Source organism: Anopheles arabiensis, chromosome 3, assembly GCF_016920715.1.
Source record: "Anopheles arabiensis isolate DONGOLA chromosome 3, AaraD3, whole genome shotgun sequence".
NCBI lineage: Eukaryota > Metazoa > Arthropoda > Insecta > Diptera > Culicidae > Anopheles > Anopheles arabiensis.
Genome location: NC_053518.1, coordinates 36,029,300 through 36,053,530, shown reverse-complemented (window position 1 = coordinate 36,053,530; position 24,231 = coordinate 36,029,300). Strand labels below are relative to the sequence as shown.

At 46.6% G+C, this 24,231-nt stretch overlaps 1 protein-coding gene across 2 annotated transcripts; it reads right to left on the bottom strand.

Moving 5' to 3' along the window:
- Positions 1-220: 220 nt before the first annotated feature.
- On the bottom strand, positions 221-22,747 carry LOC120903582 (sodium/potassium-transporting ATPase subunit beta-2). Of its 2 annotated transcripts, none has more exons than XM_040313101.1 (8): positions 22,651-22,747; positions 19,516-20,124; positions 10,906-11,046; positions 10,686-10,808; positions 10,435-10,598; positions 10,218-10,328; positions 9,972-10,140; positions 221-2,765 (listed from the first exon to the last, which is right to left on the bottom strand). In XM_040313101.1, exons 2-8 carry the CDS (start codon positions 19,643-19,645, stop codon positions 2,662-2,664), a joined length of 942 nt encoding a protein of 313 aa, XP_040169035.1. In that variant the 5' UTR covers positions 19,646-20,124; positions 22,651-22,747; the 3' UTR covers positions 221-2,661. The 2 variants fall into 2 exon arrangements, with proteins under 2 accessions (XP_040169035.1, XP_040169034.1); XM_040313100.1 differs by lacking the exon at positions 22,651-22,747 and adding an exon at positions 21,175-21,320.
- Positions 22,748-24,231: the final 1,484 nt, after the last annotated feature.

Below are 24,231 nucleotides of genomic sequence, written 5' to 3'. Positions count from 1 at the left end.
CGATCAGCGAAGATAAACACCTGCCAACGATGTTTAGTTTCCAATGGCAACGGCTCAACAGTTCATAGAATGTTTTCAACTTCCAACTCGAGTGTTCAGCTCTTTTAACAACTTCTGTTTTCAACTTCTGTGCTGTATCAGTGTGGTTTGAGTTCCTTCTTTTTTGTGTTGTGTTGTTATACGCATTTGCAACAATAAATTCACTGAAGACATTGGCTCGTTTGGTTTTACTGTCGACTATAGTTATTTACTTTTATTTCTGTAACATTGTTCGTTATGTTATTTTTGGTTTGCTAATATCTCGCGCTTCTCGAGCGATTGTGTGTTGTGTTTGACATGCATTTCCGTGTCGTTTTCGTGGCTTCATGTGTTTGCATTCGTTTTCCACATGCACTTCAGATCGGTTGTTCGATTCATTGTATGTTTCTATCTTTTTTCCACGCTATTATTTTGTTTTCTCTGCAGTTTTTGTTTTGTTTTAACTTATTCAGTGGGCAGTGAGTGATAAGAATAGAAAGAGGCCCTTCATGTTGTTTAGTTACGTTCGCTCGGTGTACTAAGTAGACCACCTCAGTAGCGCTACACACATGATGCACTAGCAAAACTGGCAAGTTTACCATTACAGCTTGTTCCCACCAGTTGCCCATTAGAGCAGAAGCAAAATGCTTAGCGACCATGTCTTTCATGCCCAACGTAGCAAAGCAATGCATGACTGGTGCACAACTGATGCACACTGACACTAATCAACGACACTTCTCGTTTAGGCTACTTACTACACCACGCTACGCTGTCCTTGTTTGCGCATACGCAGCTACTAGACTTTGACAGTACCGCACAAACGCCATCTGCCATCAAGGGGGTAAAGGAAATCATACTTCTTCGTTCGGTGTTTTTTTGTTGTGAGTGTATTTTTCGACTTTTTTCCTTTATTTCATATTTCATCAGCTGCTGCCTAGTACATCGTACAGGGTGGTGTGAAAACTTCTTTTCCCCCTTGCAACCCTTTCCGGCCAGCCTCGTTATGCATTTATCTTGTGTTGAGTGTATCTGTGAATGAGTTTGTTTGTGTGTGTGGGTGTGGGTGTGTATATGTGTAAGTGTACGGCACGAGAAGAAAGTTTAGCATGTGATACAAACTACATTGCTCCAATGGTTGAATGCTGGCCTTGCCTTTTTTGTTTGCTTTGCTTTGCTGATGTACGGCGACGCTTTGACGCAAATACTTCAACTAGATCTACAATTTGCAGACTATATTTTCCGGAGGGGGGGGGGAGGGTAAGGAGAGCTCGAGAAGCGAATCGACAGTGTATGCTGACTATGCTGATCCGCCCTATGATGACTGCCCCCAAATGACCGGGTATATCATGCGTATTCGGTAGTGTCACCCTCATGGTGATGCATGTTTTACTGCTGCTGGCTACTTTCGTCTAGTACGATGTTCCATTCTTCTTCTTTTTTTTATCTTCTTTTACTGCGAGAGATCATGCTGCTATGCTGCTTAAGAGTGGGTGTGTGTAAGGTGGAGTTATATTACGGAAAGTTGTGTTGTGTTGTGTCAACTATAATTCTAGCATGCTGCACCTAAATAGAACACATTCGCTCTCGCCTTACTAATAAACCGCGTGAATATCGGTGTCGCCGGTTTCTTATTTGTTTTGTTGGTTTGTTGTTGTTGTTTTTTAATGGTTTTTCCCCCGGTCAAACTCTCGCTTTGTTCGTTCTTGCTTTGCTGCCTCCCTTTTTTTTACTTACTGACTTACTGAAGCAGAGAGCGGAATGCCTCTGGGTTTTGTTTAATTTTTGTTTCTTCTCCCCCTTTTCTTCTTCTTCTTCTGCAATTAGCTGTACAACTTACCTACAGTTATTACGATGGTCTTAAATCTTTTACTTGTTTTTTTTTTATTATTATTAGTTTGTTTTCATTTTCTTTTCTTTCTTTCTTTTTCTTTGCTTTAACGTGGGTATTATGTATACTATTGCAATAACAAAATCATACAACAATCTTCACCAACCGATAGTAGCTGAAGTTACAGGTGAAAAGTATAAAATGCCTAGCCCAAATGATCCAAAAACGATTACGCCGTCACGCACGCACGCACGCACGCATCGTCGCCTACTACAATGTGGTTTTTTGGTTGTTATTTTTTTTCTTCTTTTAATATATGCCCTTGATTTCGCGCGCGCATATGTTGACTCCCTTCCCGTTTCTCGTAACGCGTTGATTTTAATGGATGTTTTTCGCACGTTCTCGTAGTTGGGATTCTCGTGTGTATGCTTGCCTTTTTGTTTGGTTTGTTTTGTTTGACTCAATATTTCAACGTCGACGATCTCCGATCTCCGATCAACAAATTTTTTTTGCGCACTACATTTTGCTGCTGTTGCTGCTGCTGCTGCTTCTGGCTGCTTGTTCTGCGGTTGTCCTAACGCTAGCGTGAACTCATTCGATACTTCTAGGCCTGCTTTTGTGCCTGCTGCCCTTACTACACTGCTGCTGCTGCCACCGACCGATCGGACTTCGGTGCAGCTTGCTCTCTTCCTTTTCCCGCTCGTCTCCTTCCTACAAAAAAACGATGATAACACGTGCGCCTGGCGAAATGTGCGAAATGGAGCCGGGATGGCCCCGGGTTCGCTGCTTTAAAGTGGTGCGTACGAGCCACCGATTTAATCGATCATCAGCTCGAAGTGAACGGACCCTCTTCGCTCAGCCCGATCGTACATGATGTTGCGGGCCCAGGCTTTGCATTCGATGTTGATGAGCACGCCAGCTGAAAGTAAATGAAAAACATAAAAAAAAACAATTAGCTATCGTTAACCGAATTTTACGTACTTCAAATACATTTCATCCTCCCCAAACATTTTTTCTGGTTTCAACTCTCTCCACCAGAAAGTGCATTAACCTGGTGCTTATCATAAACAAATCGTAAACCTTGAACTCTTCCAGCCTTATCCTAAAAAGTAAAAGGCCGTTTTCGGCACCCGTTGCAACCGGTTTGCTGGCCAAAAATTCAACAAAAAAAACCGGTTTCATTGACATCCTTTCCCCGCCGGTTGCATAGCGGGATCAGTTGCAAAAAGGTCCAAAAATAAAGGCTCAGCTTACTTTCCTTCCAGCCTGGAATGCAATTCCCGTTGCAGATGCAACTTTCGTACGAAACCGGTTTCGGGTTTTAAAATTTCGCCGTATTTCGGAACTGCTGATATAATCGTGCTCGAGGTCGTTTGCCCGTCAGTCGGTTACGGTCAAGGCGAGTGTGATCATCATGCAATTGCATCTTTGCTCTACAGCTCTTCTGCTGTCCGTGTATTGTGTTTGTGCTTCCGCCAATGTGGTGACGTTCGGGACGCCCGATGTGCAGTTGGAAATTTGCTACAAAAAACGCATTCTGAAAGGTTTGCGCAACCCGGTCGTGTTTACGTTCGATAATGTGAGTGATAGTTTGGTATACACTTAGGTTATGTGAAAGTGACTTGAACAAAAAATCACTGTTTTTGGTCCCTACGTTTCTTTCAGCCTCTTCCACACCTCATACAGTATATACGTGTGGAAGCGCCACCACATCGATACAATACTGAGCTGGCTGTACGGGTTGTGCGTGGTGGCATTGGCCAGTTGTACGTGACCATCGAAGTGAAGGATCTTAAACGAGCCTTTATCATAGGAAGCAATGTGGAAGTGGTAATTAAATGCTTGCCTCCTTTAACAACGGTAACCATGCGGACGACAACGCTTTCCTCAACGAGCACAACTATGATGTCTACAAACTCAATCACATCAACGACCACGACGAATACTCCTAGTTCATCCTCTTCGAGTACCGCATCTAGCAGCACTTTAACTACATTATCATCCACGACTCCTGCTACCACCAGCTCTACAACTCTATCTACCACCGTTTCATCGACAACTCCTGCTACCACCAGCTCTACAACTGAGTCTACCACTGCTTCATCGACGACTTCTACTTCAATGACGACTCCTACCTCACCAACGATTCCTACATCGCCAACGAGTCCTTCTTCTCCAACGATTCGTACCTCTCCGTCGGCTCCTACTTCACCGACAACTCCTCAAACCACCAGCTCTACAACTGAGTCTACTACCGCTGTAACGTTAACTTCAGATTCTACTAGTTCATCAACTGAATCTACCACCGCTTCATCGACGACTCCTGCTACCACCAGCTCTACAACTCTATCTACCACCGTTTCATCGACAACTCCTGAAACCATCAGCTCTACAACTGAGTCTACCACTGCTTCATCGACGACTTCTACTTCAATGACGACTCCTACCTCACCAACGATTCCTACATCGCCAACGAGTCCTACTTCACCGACAACTCCTGAAACCACCAGCTCTACAACTGAGTCTACCACCGTTGTAACGATGACTTCAGATTCTACTAGTTCATCAACTGAGTCTACCACCGTTTCATCGACGACTCCTGCTACCACCAGCTCTACAACTCTATCTACCACCGTTTCATCGACAACTCCTGCTACCACCAGCTCTACAACTGAGTCTACCACTGCTTCATCGACGACTTCTACTTCAATGACAACTCCTACCTCACCAATGACTCCTACATCGCCAACGAGTCCTTCTTCTCCAACGACTCGTACCTCTCCGTCGGCTCCTACTTCACCGACAACTCCTCAAACCACCAGCTCTACAACTGAGTCTACTACCGCTGTAACGATAACTTCAGATTCTACTAGTTCATCAACTGAATCTACCACCGCTTCATCGACGACTCCTGCTACCACTAGCTCTACAACTCTATCTACCACCGTTTCATCGACAACTCCTGAAACCATCAGCTCTACAACTGAGTCTACCACTGCTTCATCGACGACTTCTACTTCAATGACGACTCCTACCTCACCAACGATTCCTTCATCGCCAACGAGTCCTTCTTCTCCAACGACTCGTACCTCTCCGTCGGCTCCTACTTCACCGACAACTCCTCAAACCACCAGCTCTACAACTGAGTGTACTACCGCTGTAACTATAACTTCAGATTCTACTAGTTCATCAACTGAATCTACCACCGTTTCATCGACGACTCCTGCTACCACCAGCTCTACAACTGAGTCTACCACTGCTTCATCGACGACTTCTACTTCAATGACGACTCCTACCTCACCAACGATTCCTACATCGCCAACGAGTCCTACTTCACCGACAACTTCTGAAACCACCAGCTCTACAACTGAGTCTACCACCGCTGTAACCATGACTTCAGATTCTACTAGTTCATCAACTGAGTCTACCACCGCTTCATCGACGACTCCTGCTACCACCAGCTCTACAACTCTATCTACCACCGTTTCATCGACAACTCCTGAAACCATCAGCTCTACAACTGAGTCTACCACTGCTTCATCGACGACTTCTACTTCAATGACGACTCCTACCTCACCAACGATTCCTTCATCGCCAACGAGTCCTTCTTCTCCAACGACTCGTACCTCTCCGTCGGCTCCTACTTCACCGACAACTCCTCAAACCACCAGCTCTACAACTGAGTCTACTACCGCTGTAACGATAACTTCAGATTCTACTAGTTCATCAACTGAATCTACCACTGCTTCATCGACGACTTCTATTTCAATGACGACTCCTACCTCACCAACGATTCCTACATCGCCAACGAGTCCTTCTTCTCCAACGATTCGTACCTCTCCGTCGGCTCCTACTTCACCGACAACTCCTCAAACCACCAGCTCTACAAATGAGTCTACTACCGCTGTAACTATAACTTCAGATTCTACTAGTTCATCAACTGAATCTACCACCGCTTCATCGACGACTCCTGCTACCACCAGCTCTACAACTCTATCTACCACCGTTTCATCGACAACTCCTGAAACCATCAGCTCTACAACTGAGTCTACCACTGCTTCATCGACGACTTCTACTTCAATGACGACTCCTACCTCACCAACGATTCCTTCATCGCCAACGAGTCCTTCTTCTCCAACGACTCGTACCTCTCCGTCGGCTCCTACTTCACCGACAACTCCTCAAACCACCAGCTCTACAACTGAGTCTACTACCGCTGTAACTATAACTTCAGATTCTACTAGTTCATCAACTGAATCTACCACCGCTTCATCGACGAGTCCTGCTATCATCAGCTCTACAACTGAGTCTACCACCGTTTCATCGACAACTCCTGAAACCATCAGCTCTACAACTGAGTCTACCACTGCTTCATCGACGACTTCTACTTCAATGACTACTCCTACCTCACCAACGATTCCTACATCGCCAACGAGTCCTTCTTCACCGACGACTCGTACCTCTCCGACGGCTCCTACTTCACCGACAACTCCTGAAACCACCAGCTCTATAACTGAGTCTACCACCGCTGTAACGATGACTTTAAATTCTACTACTTCATCAACTGAGTCGACCACCGTTTCATCGACGACTCCTGCTACCACCAGCTCTACAACTGAGTCTACCACTGCTTCATCGACGACTTCTACTTCAATGACGACTCCTACCTCACCAACGATTCCTACATCGCCAACGAGTCCTACTTCACCGACAACTTCTGAAACCACCAGCTCTACAACTGAGTCTACCACCGCTGTAACCATGACTTCAGATTCTACTAGTTCATCAACTGAGTCTACCACCGCTTCATCGACGACTCCTGCTACCACCAGCTCTACAACTGAGTCTACCACTGCTTCATCGACGACTTTTACTTCAATGACGACTCCTACCTCACCAACGATTCCTACATCGCCAACGAGTCCTACTTCACCGACAACACCTGCTACCACCAGCTCTACAACTGAGTCTACCACTGCTTCATCGACGACTTCTACTTCAATGACGACTCCTACCTCACCAACGATTCCTACATCGCCAACGAGTCCTTCTTCTCCAACGATTCGTACCTCTCCGTCGGCTCCTACTTCACCGACAACTCCTCAAACCACCAGCTCTACAACTGAGTCTACTACCGCTGTAACGATAACTTCAGATTCTACTAGTTCATCAACTGAATCTACCACCGCTTCATCGACGACTCCTGCTACCACCAGCTCTACAACTGAGTCTACCACTGCTTCATCGACGACTTCTACTTCAATGACGACTCCTACCTCACCAACGATTCCTACATCGCCAACGAGTCCTACTTCACCGACAACTCCTGAAACCACCAGCTCTACAACTGAGTCTACCACCGCTATAACGATGACTTCAGATTCATCTAGTTCATCAACTGAGTCTTCCACTGCTTCATCGACGACTCCTGCTACCACTAGCTCTACAACTGAATCTACCACCGTCTCATCAACAACTCCTGAAACCACCAGCTCTACAACTGAGTCTACCACTGCTTCATCGACGACTTTTACTTCAATGACGACTCCTACCTCACCAATGACTCCTACATCGCCAACGAGTTCTTCTTCACCGACGACACCTACCTCTCCGTCGGCTCCTACTTCACCGACAACTCCTGAAACCACCAGCTCTACAACTGAATCTACCACGGTTTCATCAACAACTCCTGAAACCACTAGCTCTATAACTGAGTCTACCACCGCTGTAACGATGACTTCAGATTCATCTAGTTCAGCAACTGAGTCTACCACCGCTTCATCGACGTCTCCTGCTACCACCAGCTCTACAACTGAATCTACTTCCGCTACAACGATGACTTCAGATTCATCTAGTTCTTCAACTGAGTCTACCACTGCTAGCAGTTCTTCAACAGTGTCGATATCGATATCAACTAGCAGTTCAACAACTTCCTCATCGTCAGTTACAACGCCTGTGACTCCACGGACAACAAGTCAATTCACTCTTCCTACAATCAGAACATCTCCATCTAATCCAACAACATTACCTACATCGTCTACAACTGAGTCTAGCACTGCTTCATCGACGACTTCTGTGACGAGCTCTACAACTGAGTCTACCACCGCTTCCTCGACGAATCCTGCTACCACCAGCTCTACAACTGAGTCTACCACCGTTTCATCGTCAACTCCTGAAACCACCAGCTCTACAACTGAGTCTACCACCGCTGTAACGATGACTTCAGATTCATCTAGTTCAGCAACTGAGTCTACCACTGCTTCATCGACGTCTGCTGCTACCACCAGCTCTACAACTGAATCTACCACCGTTTCATCAACAACTCCTGAAACCACCAGCTCTACAACTGAGTCTACCACTGCTTCATCGACGACTTCTACTTCAATGACGACTCCTACAAGTCCTACAACAAGTCAATTCACTCTTCCTACAATCAGAACATCTCCATCTAATCCAACAACATTACCTACATCATCTACAATTGAGTCTACCACTGCTTCATCGACAATTCCCGCTACCACTAGCTCTACAAGTGAGTCTACCACCACTTCCTTCACGAATCCTGCTACAACCAGCTCGACAACTGAGTCTACCACCGCTGTAACGATGACTTCAGATTCTACTAGTTCTTCAACTGAGTCTACCACTGTTTTGCCGACGACTTCTGTTATTACAACAGAGTCTACCACCACATCATCGACGACTTCAGATTCTTTAACTTCTTCGTCTGATTCCTTTACACTCCCGACTTCATTATCTACTGAAGCAACTTCGTCTTCAGCATCTTCGTCGACCGAGTTTTCGACCTCATTACCTACAACATCTGAGACCACCAGCTCTACAACCAGTTCTTCAACAGTGTCGATATCGATATCAACTAGCAGTTCGACAACTTCCTCATCATCAGTTACAACGCCTGTGACTCCACGAACAACAAGTCAATTCACTCTTCCTACAATCAGAACATCTCCATCTAATCCAACAACATTACCTACATCGTCTTCAACTGAGTCTAGCACTGCTTCATCGACGACTTCTGTGACGAGCTCTACAAGTGAGTCCACCACAGTTGCGGCAACGACTCCTGCTAGTACTAGCTCGACTACTGAATCTTCCACTGCATCTTCGACGGCTCCTGCTACCCCCAGTTCTACAACTGAGTCAACTACAACTCATGCTGATACCAGCTCTACAACTGAGTCTACAACTGTTTCATCAACGACTTCAGATTCTACTAGCTCTGCAACTGAATCTACCACTTCTTCACCGACAACATCAGATTCTGCTAGTTCTTCTACTGAGTCTTTTACTTTCCCAACATCATTTTCTACTGAAGCTCACTCGCCTTCGACAGAGTTTCCATCCTCATCACCTACCTCGTCTGACATCACTAGCTCTACAACCAGTTCTTCAACAGTGTCGATATCGATTTCAACTAGCAGCCCAACATCTTCTTCGTCATCAGTTACAACGCCAGTCACTACCACAAGCCAGTCAACTCTTCCTACAGTCAGGACATCTCCATCTAATCCAACAACCACTGTATCTTTAACCTCCACGATGCCAACTGCAGCTCCTACTACATCGGCAGCACAAACAACAACATTATCTTCCTCTACTAAGAGTACTCAAACCACAAATTCAATGCCATCTTCACCAACTCCTTCTCAATCATCCACATTTTCCACCAGACCCACAGTGACTCTCTTCCCCACCATTACCCCTTTTTCCTCAACCACGGCCCGTTCCGTTACGACTACAACAAAATACGATCCTCCCGTCACTGCACTGAACACATTGATAACAACCAAGAGCGATTATGGTTCTACAATCACGTTTCCCAGCGTGTTTTTTAACTTTAAACCGCAACAAACCACCCGGACTCCTCCGGAATGGTTGGCATACATTAATTCAAAGCGTGACTTCAAACGAACCGATTCGAGCGCCCCTTTTTTCAATAGAGCTCGGAAGTTTTTCTACCTTCCACAATTGTAAGACTGTATCGAAACCTTTCGTATCGTAGTTTATCTTAAATAAATGTAACAAGCAACAAACGATATCATCGGTTCTATCGTTTCATTTCTCCACAGTTCTATTTCTGGGTCGGTACATGAGCAATACTTACTCTTTGGTTTTTCGAAGTAGACTGCTACTACTGGTGGCAGATATCCATCAACGTTCTTGTACGGGAAGAAGTATCCAGGGAATCCACGACGCGGGATGTACTGAATGGCACCGATGTGCTCATTATCGGCAGGGTTTTCACCGGAGCAGGAAACCCAAACCACGTTGGTCTGTATGGGTGGTTTTGGAAAAGAAACGGGTTTTAAAATGAAATATACCACCGAGAGTCGAAAACACAGTGGCTTACGTTCTTGTTTCCTCGGGCTTCCTCTCCGCGGATGTGCTCCTTCAGATCATCGGGCATTTTCTCCGGCAAGTTGGTCGAGGTATTGTACATATCTGGGACCCAGTTGTAGATCTGACGAGCGACAAACCAAACAAAGAGAGAGAGAGAGAGAGAAAGAGAGAGGGGGAGTTAAATTTCACAGCAATTTCGTACCACTCCCCACCGCCAGGCAACTTACCTTGTTCAGCTTCAAGAATATGCACGGGCTCTTCTTCTTAAAGTTGTATTGATTTTCCTTGACGCACGGAGACCAGTTAGTCATAGGAACTTTGCAAACCTTGCCCTCCGGCGGCGGATTGTCGAACGAGCAATCGACGCGGTTGTCTTCCTCTACCGTGTAAGCTGTAAAAGGCAACCAAATGATCGTTAGGCTTCGGATGAAACAGGTTCTTCTCACTCGTGCTGCCAGCTAAATTTGCTACTACTTACGCTCCAGAAACTCATCGATTAGTTTGGTCCAGATCCCAACGTTTCCATTGTCGGAAGCTTTGTACCAGATTAACGAGCTCTCCACGTTCTGGTACTCTGGCGGTGTTGGTCGAAAGCCCAGACCTTGGTAGAAAAATGGACGAAACACAGAAACATGTCCATTACGGCAACCCGTATCGCACCAAGGTCGTCCCCGACGAACTCCTCCCTCAGATCTTACCTGGATTCGATCCAATCAGCGAACTGTCAAGCTGATATTTAGGCATATGCATGTCGAGCGTCTGCCAGAACACGGCCAGCATCGCGGCAAAGAATCCGACCAGGGCAGCATAAAAGCACACGTAGAAGAAGAGGATTTTCGCTGCGGAAAGGATAGACAAGAACACAAGCACGATTGCATGATTAATGAAGGCTTCATTAGTGTTGACATTTCTTTGCGCTCCGCCGATGACGCACGCTAATGTGTATATTTATTCTATGCAAATGCTTCATACGGGCAAACATATAATACGAGCGTTATGGAGGGACTTGGAAACGTTTAACGCGAGGTCGCATTCACTCCGGCTGCACGGCGGCTGCTTGCCTTGAGCCGTGTGAACCTGTGTTTCATCAGTTTGGTGAACTGAATTTCTATAAATAACCGAGTTTTCCTTTCGCACAGCTACACACTGTATAATACGGGGTTGGCCTTAGGTTGGCTGCATGTGACAGCCAGATGGAACGTATAATATTCTATCTAGCACCATTTACGTCACGAATTTTATGGGTGACACATACCAGCAAAAAAAAAACCTCTGCAAAGCGGTTGTATGAAGAGTCTTACGTCTTATTCGCACAGACTGCACAGAGCGTAATTGAATCTGAACGGACCACTTCGCCCCGGGGGAAAGGGTTTGTACTGATTCATTCATTATGCACTTTGTACAGCGCATCATGTCCCATCAGTAGTGGTTTGAGAAAATGTGAGAAAATCAATTCCAACTGGGGCACTGTTAACACGTCAGCAGCATGAGAGAGGCTTGCAAGATGCTTCCACCAACGGACTGAATTTGTATCGTATAATGTCCTTTATCCTGTCGTACATTGCCGCGTAAATGTATGCTCGCACCACCTAGCCCCTATAGACTCACGTGCACGATACGGCCTGACAGCTGCAGGCTTGTTTGCCACTATTGCATAAAACACTGACCATGACGCTGCCACTTCCAGCCTATTCAACCAGCGTCCGGGAATGTCGCGATGTTTGTGAATAGAATATCCCCGCGGGGAGCAAAACTAAGATACGAGATTAAGAGTGGGAGAGAGAGAGAGAGAGAGAGAGAGAGAGAGAGAGAGAGGAAAAGGGCTCTTGGGAATGTGAAACATAAAAACAGCAACGGCGTGCATAAGCCACTGCGCCCGATTCTGCCTTGAGGATAGAATCTTATTAACAGTGGCTGTTCGTTGCAAGTGAGGCGACGCGGTTACAGCAAAATGAAGCTAACATTGATCCATGATAACTTGTGTGGAAAATTCCATGCCTTTTTTTCATATACACTAGTTAACTAACGACAACAACAAACCTACCACCACTTTAACGCCCATCCCGTGCTCACAACCCGTCCCAAAATATCAATTTTCATCAACAAGATATAACCGTCAATCATTATTCAGCAATTAACACCACCCAAGCCCGACTGCTCGGAGGCGCCCGCTCGTGACGACTGTTTAACGATTTAACGTACGCTGTGCCCTCTCGCTCGTTAGTTAACTGCTAAGGTCGCCTAATGGTAATGTGGCCGTGAATGCTTGGCGGCGGATTCCAGTTGCAGTTGCTGGAATCTCTCGTCACAGACACAGAAGGTCGAAGCGCACGACGAAAATTTACTACTGTGCAGGGGAGTGGAGAGGGTTGACACTGAGCACTAGGCACACAAGTACACTAATCAACTCTGTGCTAATAAGCGCTAGTGATAGTTTGAGCACAAACGCATGCTGATCGCACACGGCGATCGGCATCAGCTGTCGCTGGGACATGATCTTTGCGAGGGAAAAAACAGAGCCCGTGCTTGTCACGGAATGGCACCCCAGCAGCAACAGCAGCACGTGTTTGAATGGGGAATTTGGAATTTCAATATTATTCTCGCCCGTTGAGGATTAGTGATATGCTTGAGCAGACTAGAATTCCCAGCAGAAAATACCACAAGGTTGTGGGGTATTTTTGTGAAACTTCCCCAGCGACTGATCAAACCGGGGATTTCTATCGTCAACACCTGTTTCTTCAACCCAGACACTTTGTAGCGTGAATAAGCAATGTTTCTCCGGCCAGCAAATCTAATAAATAGTCCCTTAAATGAGAAATATATTCTAGAACCAAGTTCATAAATCATTCCGAATGCTTCACAGACGATCACAGGTCCCTTTGATGTACGGCATTACTTTCCGCCTGTCGTGATTGATGACGTGGTGAACCGCCAGTGAGGGCTGCAAAAGCGGGAAGGAGGTGGTGAAATGTCCAGTACCGATCGTACCTAACTAGATCGATTATTGAAAAGCGGCCCCGACAAGCGACCGCCAACCCACCCCATATCACATGGAGATCAATTGAAATTAATGCTTATTGATTGTTTCTACATAGAATTAATTGAACCCAAGCCAATGCTTAATTGTGGCCGAGCTGCTTTTGCGTGCTGCGTGCATGCGAGTTGACTGGGGTACGGCTCTGATGTTAAATTGAGACGACGGTCTATCAGCCCAGTGAGCACGCGACGAACCTTCAACAACGATCCACGAAACATGCTCAATAAAAGGCATCGCGCTTAGAGTGACGCATGACGGCTCTCACATCGTCCGGAGCTCATGAATTTCCAATTTGGTGCACAGGGCGGTCATGTGCGGTCGGAGCGATAAGTCACGGAGCGTCTAGTGAAGTGTCCAGCAAACGCAAGCCCACTCTCTGGAGCATCAAGTATGGATCGATAAAGCATGTTGGTTCGTCTGTTGCCGAGAGACTAAAGTTTGATAGACTCTAGAAATAGAATCTTCTTGTCTAGTTGTCCAAAAATTGTCACAAAAAAACAAACAACTACAATAGAAGATCATTGTATCCAGTTCCGGAAAAAACAAAATCAGCAATTTTGTAAAAAAATTAAAAAAACTGATAATGAAGCAAACAAATAAAATACTCACATGGGCAATACGCTTCTCGCATACGCCCTCGCGCGCGCTCTCTCTCTCTCTCTCTCTCTCTCTCTCGCGCTCTTTTCCATTCTGCGATTCAACTAATTTTCTGTGCTATGTTTACAATATCTCAGCGACCGTCCAAACACATTGTTGTTTGTGTGTTTGTTTGCACGGACTCAAGAACATAAAACTGCTGTAGCCCGTTTCTGCCATACAATCATTGAGAACGTTCGTCACGTACCGAGCCGAAAGTTATGGCAAAGTATTGGGGAATTGAGGGAAGGAGGAACATCGAAGAACCTAACCAGAACTGGCAGCACATACACAACCAGAAGCACGATGAGTTTCTGATAAAAATTTCGCTCGCAAAGTGAAGTAGCGACAACCTTCGGGGTAGCGAATGAGGTCATGGTATTCATTGACGCCACGTTTTGGGGGGTTGGAGGGTGGACGGAATCGCGACGACCAAGTTGCGTTTATCAGTAGTTGTTTTGTGTGCTTTTTTTCTCAACTCCACTAGTACCTTATCAACCTATCGAACGCTGCCGATGGTTCCGGTTGGCTATATAGGATAAACTATTTGCATTAGAAGGGAAGATGGAAGGGAAACAAATCATATCTAATGGCCCAATACATGTACGCCCGGAGAGCGGGCGTATTGTTAGGCTGAGCAAACAGACGGGTGTTCTTGATAATACTGTCCCACTCCCCATCTCCATATCTGTCTTCGACATTCGATAACATCAACGTTGCAACCATTATCATCATCATCATCATCATCAACGTCACCAACCGTACTTCGTAGTTCCGCATAGTGCGCATGAAATGGGTGAAAAAAGGGGAGAACGGCTTGAGTCCTAGAGCATCCGAAAGGAAATAAACCTTCCTTCGCCTTCTAGCCTCGCTCCACATACAGCGTCCGGTGTACGGTGTCAGCAGAAAAGAGTTCTCGATCGATAAGAGTGGCGTATCCTGTTTCTCGAACGACGAGAAAGAACTCGAGAAAGTGAAGAAGTATCGGCGCAAAACGAAAAAGGTCTGCGGGCGAAGAAGTGGCAAGAGCAGCCATTAAGGCTTCCGTCCCTCTGCTCGCAACCGAACTCCGTGGAGGTAAGAAGACACTTCAGTAAAACAAACATTGCAAAATTGAGCACAACCTCACACATGGTGCCTCAACATTGGCTTTGCCCTTATGCCGCCGGTTGAAGCAGAAACACCTACGTAGAAGCGAGCCGCTGTTTCCGTTTCGTAGTCTTGGTGGAAGAAATATTGGCGAAGAACATGAAAACCATACATTCACCAAAGAGCAACGTTTGCACGATCGCTGACTCTCGCTCCCCCTACAAAAACGGTTTAACGATCGTGGTGAACGCTAACCTGAACCAGCCATACACCATCCAAGTGTGCGATGTTGCGCTTCGCGGTTTGCGCGGCCGTCGACTGCTCTTGCCGTCTGGATTGCGCGGCAGAAAGGAACATCAAAAACATTCGAGCATTCGGAACAGCTGACAAGCAAACGGGGGAATAAGAAACGCGTTGCTTAGTGAGAACGAGACAGTAGAGTGTTATGTGTTTTTTTTTTTTTTGTGGAGCTACTCAATATATTAATAACTTTGTTGACTGTCCATTTGGGCAACTATTGGGTTCAAGGCGCCAAGTAAAGCCGTCATATCCATCGACGCATGATTTAGAATCGCTTGAGGTGCAGATATTGAAGAAGAAATATACACTGAGTTTTACCCTCTTTTTCGTCCAATAACTGGATTGTACGCGATCAAATGCGGCAAAAAAGTCCCAACCGAAAAGGTGACTTTCGCCCAAGACACCGCGACCTGCGAATCTTGCAAAACTGGTTACGCGAGCCAACTTCACCTTCGAAGCGAGAGCCTACTTTGCATGCAAACCTCGGGTATGTTTGTTTTTTTTTTGCGTTCTTTCCTTTGCGCAGTGTTGCTGTATTTGTGCCGTTGTCAGGGTAGTGTTGCGGAACAGCGTATCGCAACGCTGGTCCGTCTAGAGTCGATTGATTCAATTGGAGAAAACAAACTACAACAACCCGTAATGAGGGGTGGGGAGGGTGCGGGTTGTAAACGCTGTAAAGCAAGCACGTGGTACAAGTGGCAGGGTGTATGATACTACCGAACTAAATACCCAATCAAACCGGTTCGATCGGAATGGCAATGGCAATGGGGCTTACCTCAATCCGAACTACATTGGGGGTAGAGTCAATAATTCTCCGTCCCGCAAGTCGGAGAACAATTCCATCCATCACGCGCAATGACAGACACACGGGGGTGCGGAAAACTACACGAAATGATTCAAGAACAGCGCACATTGGCTCTGGCGAACCGACGGTGTTCGATGGTTGGAAAATATCGCTTATTGGAAAACAGCAAAAAAAAAACCAACCCACTACCACCCCAAAAGTCTGTTGTGGGGTTATTTATAGGCAGGGCGCAGGCGCACGGGACGCACACCCGTGTTTCTTATGGAGCGAACAGCCCCCAATGCGGCACCAGGCATACCAATCACACACAAACAAACACACACACACAGGTTCAGGCAGGCAGGCAGGTCGTAAAACCGTCTGACGGCAGTGTCACGGCAGGACCCGCCCCGGACAGGTGGGCAAGGGGTACGGACGGTACCGAAGTTTACCAAAGTATTAAATTTAGCAATTGGTGCCCGCGTAACCTTTTTCTTCTCTGCCACCACCTCTGCTTGGCGGTTTTTGGACTTTTTGGCTTAGAAGTACATATACATACATTACCGGCCGTGTGAGGTGCTTCCTCGGCGAACTCTCTATGCCAAAGGTATGGGACCAGGGCCGGTGGAGGAGGAGGGCTGCGAGATTAACGAGCCTGCATGATGCAAGTTGGGCCGTATCGATCGGTGCGCGCTTAATAGGATTCGAGGGTTCGAGGTTTTGGCGAATGCGGTTTCCAGCAGAACATGCCAACTTCTGGAGGACCAGAGTGAATTGTGTAACGCCGGAACTGTTTTTTTTTTTTTTGTGTGTGTGGATCCATTCATTGGTTCTTCATGTCTTACTAGAGCAAAGAGACTTTTTTTCACAATTCTTACATCTACAAATCGATCCAAAGTACACATACATACTCCTTCTTAATTGTCTCATCCATGCAATGTTGCGCTTTTCAGCAACACCAAGCGAGAGAGAGAAAGAGAGAAATAGAAGAGAGAGAGGGAGGAGAGAGGACGAGACAACAAACAACTCCACTCCAGCGCGAGGACGACCAGACCATCTTCGATCCGCGATGTGTAACAGTTTCAGTTCCCTGCTCGAGGGCAGGCATTGAAATTCAATTCGCTTCAATTTAAATAACAAATATGTTTGCGGTGCACATAACTAGGAGGCCGTCCTCCCCCTTCCAAACGATTCCAAGTGGGGGGGGGAGGGGGCGAGGGGGGTTTGCGTATCACCGATGCCGTTTTTTTGACACGACATTGTCAAAGCACACGAGACGTTTTTTTTTTTCTTCCTCCCAATGGTTTCAATTGCTTACTCATACACACATCTCATCGTCATAACGATCGAAATTTTGTATTGTAAATATTTTTTTTTTGCTGCTGCTGCTGCAGGTTTGAATTTTTAAACCCCTCTTCTTTATGGTGCTAATAAAACAGGCAATGCCAGCAGAATTTGGATTCATAAAGGGTGTTTTCTTTGTTTGCTATAAACTACATGTGTTACATAACCTCCTTTTTTATGAAGGCGTATGTGGCCGTCTAGCTACAATGATACATGCTTAATGAGCCCGTGCCTCCCTTTTTGTGGGGTGTATTAAGCTGTCAAAATAGTTCAAATTCTGTTAAATTGGTCCCACGTTCCGACAAAAAAACCAATTCAACCATTTCCGAAAGTTGACACCACAAATCCACGCCATGGCCATGGCTTTATCAAATTATACGTATCTCATTTCAGTGTGCTCACTCTCCCGTATCAACCATTACTACCTGGACGAAGAAAACTCGCTTATGTAATGATCCAGTGCCCGCCGCTCCACCCTCACCAATACTATATTATTTCCATGCCATTGGAAACGCTCCCGGAAGGCTCGTGAAGGAAATACAAATTACGATAATTGTTAAGCTTTGGCAGTAAAATTACACCTACAAAGAGTGCGTGTGCTTGCTTTACTGCTGTTCAGTTGTCTGTTATTTTCCCTCCTACAATCCCAATCATAGCTAAATTCTTACCCAAAGGCCGAAAAGGAAACAAACCGCAAAGACTGCAGACGAGCGTGAAGCGTTTTTTTCTACGCCGGGCCAGTCCACCAGGATGGCTAACACTGTTTGTGAAGACAGTGTTACATAACCGCTGCCTTTCGTGCTCCGTGGGGGGTGGGGTGTACACACATACACGGCAACGGCAACGAGACGGCGTCAATCATACACAACCTTTGTATGGTGGTATTCTGAAGTATTATGCTGCAGTTTGCGTTGTTGGTGTCTTGATAAGTTTTCGATGTAAAATAACAATGTTACCAATGTATGCCATTTTTTATCATTTTGTGCATTTTTTTAAATAATAAAAACAAGCTACTAGCCAAGTGAAGACACAAAGCAGACACGGCAAGCCTGCAAGGCGCTCCCAAACCTTGGCACACCTTTGGCCGATTGCGTAAGCGCAATCCTGCAAGCTCCAGCGAAAGCCTTTTATTCATACATTTCCTTGTTTGCTTGTCGGTGGAAGAGGGGGGAAGGGATGGAAGCAATGAGGTAGCTCCAATAAAAAATGTGGAAACTTCAAGGCTAGAATAATCCATCACACCCAACCGAACGTAACGTGTAATTTGCTTCATGGGTGTGTTGGTTTGCTCTATTAGTTTAATGTCTCTTTCTTTTGTCCCTCCTTAAAGTACAACTGCACATCAAAATTGTACATAATTTTTACTCTCTAGGGCTTCCCTCCTTTACTGAAATCAATTTCCAAAATGCTTAAAGCTCACTTGCCATCAAATCGAATTATTTTCAAATAGGACGATTAATACGCCAAGCGGTTAAAATCCAACGTACAATTGGAACGGCTGTTGGAAAAAGTAAAAATTTATGTAACCAGCTTTCCAAACTCGTCGCGAAAAGCGACGAGAACCAGTCACACAAACAGATGAGTGGAGAAAATCCTCAAACGTATGAGAGAGAGAGCGAGAGAGCGAGAGAGCGTGTGTCCCCATTTTCTCCCCAATTCTAATTTTTTGTCCCGCAATGAGCGTTTCAAAGTGTAAGTATCTCGGAGTAGTAGATTTTCTCATCCCTCATCACAGTGCTACTCACACACGCACACACACACACATACACAAGAAAAGGCTCTCACTCTCCCTCACTCTCCCTCACTCTCTCTCTCTCTCTCTCTCGCGCACGGTGTTCGCATTCTTCCTTCTGTCCTCTGCACACGGTTTAGTAACGCGGAAGGACACTTGATGGCGCTAGCATCGCCACACAGTGTGTGCCTTAGTGTGCCCTTGTGCCGTCCTCCTTCACCTCCCACCGAATCTCGTGAAAGCGCACGCGAGCACACGGAGAAAAATCCAACATGGCTGCGCCCCTATTTCATCGCAACAGGATAATGGAAAAGTGTCACGACCGCCATCACTACTAATACTACATACTACTGTCACACTACAGTTCCTCCTCCTGCTTTACTTACCCCAGCTCGATCCGGTGCGGCCAAGGCATTGGCTGGTTTCGCTGTTCCACAGGAACGTCCTAAATCCTTCCCATTTGCCCAGCTTGGGCGGCGGGGCATAGTACTGTTCCGCTACCTTTTTGTCGGCCATGGCTGCTGCTGCTGCTGACTCTGTCTAATGCTGTGCTGACTCTGAATTGGCAGTGGTCCGTTCAGTCCTGTCGAACGCGCGCGCGACGATCGCACCTGTGCTGGTTCGCAGCTTTTCTTCACAAACACTCACACACACACTCTCTCACACACAGCCACACACACACGCCCGTATTACTGGGCCAGGCAGGCAATCGATCTTTGATCCTTCGAGCACCGCACAAGGTACACGACGAGCACTTGTTTTATCCTCTCTCTCCCTCTACTGCTTCTTCCTTCTCGATGCACCGATCTCGCTCTCTCGCTCGCCACCAAACTTCACGCGCTCGGTCGCTCTCTCGCTTCCGCTTCCGCTTTCGGTTATCCACAAACACGCGCGCGAACGCTCACACACCCATGCACACACTCGCAAACAGCAGCAAACTCGTTCCCAGCACCAGCGCTCGCTCGCTCGCTCACTCTCTCTCTCTGATCCCCGAACTGGAACGCAAAAACGCGCGTGTGTGCACGCGAGTTGAGTTGTGTGCGCGTTTCGTGCGTGCGTGTGTGTCCGTTGATCGACGGAGCAGAAATCGCAGGTTGAGGAAAATCCACACCACACGGTGTCACAGGGAGGAACAGGACAAAGGGAGGAAGAGAAGAAAAACATAAAGCAAAATTCGTTATTATTTTAATTCTCATGTACAAATAATTGAAAAATAGTTCAGTAATGTAAATTTATTTAACTAGCGGCTTCTTTGGCAACAGTTTTAATGGGAAGGACCTGTTTCGTGTAGACTCAACTCCTCCCCCCACCCCAAACCGAAATGTTCACCAGTCGCCTTTTTTATGTAACCACCTTTCGTCGAGCGAAAGGCAATGTGCGCGAGCGCACGCCTTTATCGTGTCATACTAGTCCCCCCCCCTCTACCCTCTCTCAATCTATATCCTCGTCCAATGTGACAGTGCGTTTGTGTGTGTGTGTCTGTATGCACTCAATTTTCCGTTCAGTCTCTCAGGTGGGATGAATCCTGTAGGAATTGTTCGATCACTTATGCGAAAAAAGGTTTTAAGCAAATTATTCACTTTGATTGGAATTAATTGTTAAACTCTTTTTTGAAAAGCAATACTATGGAAAAAATAGACACACTATGCATCTTCACAATTGTCCTTTTCATAATCATATCTACATCTCTCTCGGAAATACATTCTCTAACGATTTAAACCTCTCCCGTTTCTATTCCCAACATTTTATTTGCTGGTTGGCTTTTGCTTCGGCAAAAAAAAGTTTCTTGCACAAGTTTTTCCACACTAACACATACACACACACTTTGAGATTTTGAAGCACTGTTTTACAAAATCTGAAAACCACATCTGCACTTAAATGGCTTTTTTCCCACCCCAGCACTCGGAATTTTCCATCAATTGTCCATCGAATGTTCTTCAACTTCTTGCACGTCCTCACATGATCAAATTACACTGCAAGTCCTAGTAGTAACTGGTGGCCCTTCCCCCCCTTTCTGTTTCACCCCACTTTCCAGCAGCACGTACCCGCACAACGGCGTAGAGCACAACGATTCTGGTGGGGAGGGTGGCGGAGGTTTGGAGGAGTGCGTAATGAAACGCGCTCGACCAGCAGCTACGATACGCCTGTAACCGATTCAGTCGCGGTTCTGAAAACGAGTCAGCACGCTGCCAACTGCCTTGGTTATTTATCCACCCCAAAGCCCCACCGCAAAGAGAGCGAGAGTGAGAGCGTACTAGAACAGGGAGGGGATATCGTGAGTGCATTGGCGAGTTATTTCTCTCACGCGCGCTCTCTCTTTCTCTCTTTGAGTCTAATCTTCCTTTGGAGCTCTCCAGTCAGAGCTCCAACGCGTGGAGAGTGTTTTCCAACGTGAGAGAGCGCACTCTCGGATGCTCCGCCAAAAGATGTGGAGACCGTTTGCCGTCCAGTGAAGGAAAAACTGAGCACAAGAAATTGGAATATGAAGAGAGTTGGAGGGAGCGAAAAAAAGGGAAAAATCGCGCAAACCTTCCCTGCGCATGCCTGTCGCTTTCGATCGGCGCGCTGCAGAGACCTGAAACACACACACATACACCATGGACACAAGGACAACCATCACCCCCATCTCCCTATTTTTTATATGCTCCCTCATGCACACACATACATACAATAGGAATTGGTGTATTAGAGAGAGAGAGAAAAAGGGAGAAATTCGTATGACAAAAGTTTTGGAGGACATCGACAAGGGTGAAAAGTCGGCCGAAGGGCAGTACTGGCGGTACACGGAGCACTAGGGAAAGGGACTAGGGGTAAGAGGCTCGGAGGGGCCCGTTCTGTAGACGGACTGGAGCCAGAGCCACATCCATAACGGATCAATGCCATTGTAATTGGGGACGAAACTAAATTGGTGCACCCAACTCTGGATGGCCGTTTTGCAAACGACGTCGCGGGTCCTTGTTCCTGATTCACACACTCACTCAGCGAGTCTCTCGCATACACACACACACACACACACACACACACACACACACACACACACACACACACACGCATCCACACCTACTGCCCTCTTCAGGACGAATTATGACACTTATGGGATCGATAAAACGGGTTCCTTGTGGGAAGGTTTTTTTCCTTCCTTCGCAAGGTTTCCCTCCTTCTAGCACATTGTCCTTGACGTTTCTAGCCTGCGGAGCTAGTGATCGAGTTCCCACAAAATCCGGAACATAGCTTACAGACACTGGACAAAGTAATTTCCCCCACCCTCTCACTGCGGTTTGGCCTCGAAAAACACCTTTCATAGGGGAGGGGAGTGAGAAGGGTGTTCCTTTTCAAGTAATTGCTTCAGTTACATCACACCTTTCAACACCCTAACTGTCACACATACACACACACACACACAAAAACACAGATACTGTCCAATTTGCCCCCCCGTAGAACTACAACCACCGAGCTAGTGCTTTTTGCACCACACACAGGAAAAAGGCAGTAGCCACGAGCGCTGTGGAAAAAAGGCGTACCTCTTACTATGACCACATAGAACCGAATACGCTATGCAAGTGGTCTCGTACCGCGGCACCGAAGGATTGCTTCCGGGGGCAAAGCGCGCATACACTGGGTGTTCTATCACCGCACAGCGCCTCTCTGGATTTGGTTTTCATTTTCCCAAATTCGCTCTCTCTCTCACACACACACACATGCTCTTTTCAATCCCCCAAAAAGACACTCATGCTCTCAATTATATTCCAGGAAAAACTACTGCCCGAGGACGAAGGGATACCTCTCGTTGAAGGAAGAGACAGAGAGAGACGGAGCAAGGGTTTGCTCTAATTTTCTCGTTCACCATCACCCCGCGTCGTACGATGGGGTACAGTGATTGTGTAATCATCAGTTGCTTCCATTTTCTTGCCGCACACACCGTGCGCCTCCATCGCGATTCGGTGAGTGCTTTCGCTCTCTCTTTTTCTGTTCACGTTGCGCGCGCGTTCGCAGCGATTGGCACTCAGATACGCTGCGGGTACTCACAAGGATGCTCGCTCCGTGTGTGCTGACGTGTGGAGGAGCTCAGCAGGAACACCTCCATTTTTGTTTTTTTCTTTTTACTCATCCTGCCTCATTCAATGGGTGAGACAGAGAGTGAACGTGAGTGAGAAAGGGAAGGAAACAGTCAAAATCCATTACGTCATACCTCAGCTGTTACGCCATTAGTTTTCTCTGCAGGCAAATGCTTTTGCTGCTGCTGCTACGGGGTACAGGCTTTTGCTGTGGCCGGATTAGCGCCCATTCCTTATCAACGAGGGAGGGCTCGTTGCTGTCCTTGAGCCTTAGCTTAACTGAATTCTATTATTTTCACGGGTTGCTCGGTGGGTGTTTTTTTTTTCTCCCCTTGTATGGCTACTGTAACTCAGACACTACATCTAGTAGTGGTCGAACATTTGCGTACGCGAACATCATCCCCGGCAGCTGTGGAGCTTTCACGCTAAGCTCGGCACTGTCTCGTTTCCGCTCCGCGTCTGTCAATCATGCACCAATTATGTAATCATTTCCACTGGCCGCCATATCTCGAAGCGAGGGTGGTGAGTGTTAATTTCCTCTTCCAAGCTGATTCTTTTTTTGTATGTTCCTTTCTTCTCGCTCGCCAAACGAACAGCGTCATCACTTCCGGTTCGCTTCTGCTCCGCTGCACAGAGCAGCATATTTTATTCAACCTGCCCCTCACGGAACAGACACACTCACATAATCCTAGGTCGTGCCGCCGCTTTTCCTCCCCCATTTTTTAGAATGTTACAGCTTAGCAGGATGGTTGTGGGTAGGTGTGTGTGTGTGTTGTGTGCAATGGCGCAAGATAGAAAAACGTAAAACGAGCTCCCGTAACCCGATAAGTTCGTTTTCCATCGCTCGAAGCCCGTAACGAAGACCGGAAATCCATGGCGAGGTCATTCCAAGCGACCGTGTTCAGGCTTGGTGGGCCTTTTCAGGTGAACAAAAAAATACGAGCGACGTTAATGTATTCAGGAAAGGTGTGAACAGGAAATTAGATGAAGCGCTACAACTTGGACAAAAAAAAGCAAAATCCCTCTGAATAGAAAACTAACAATCAA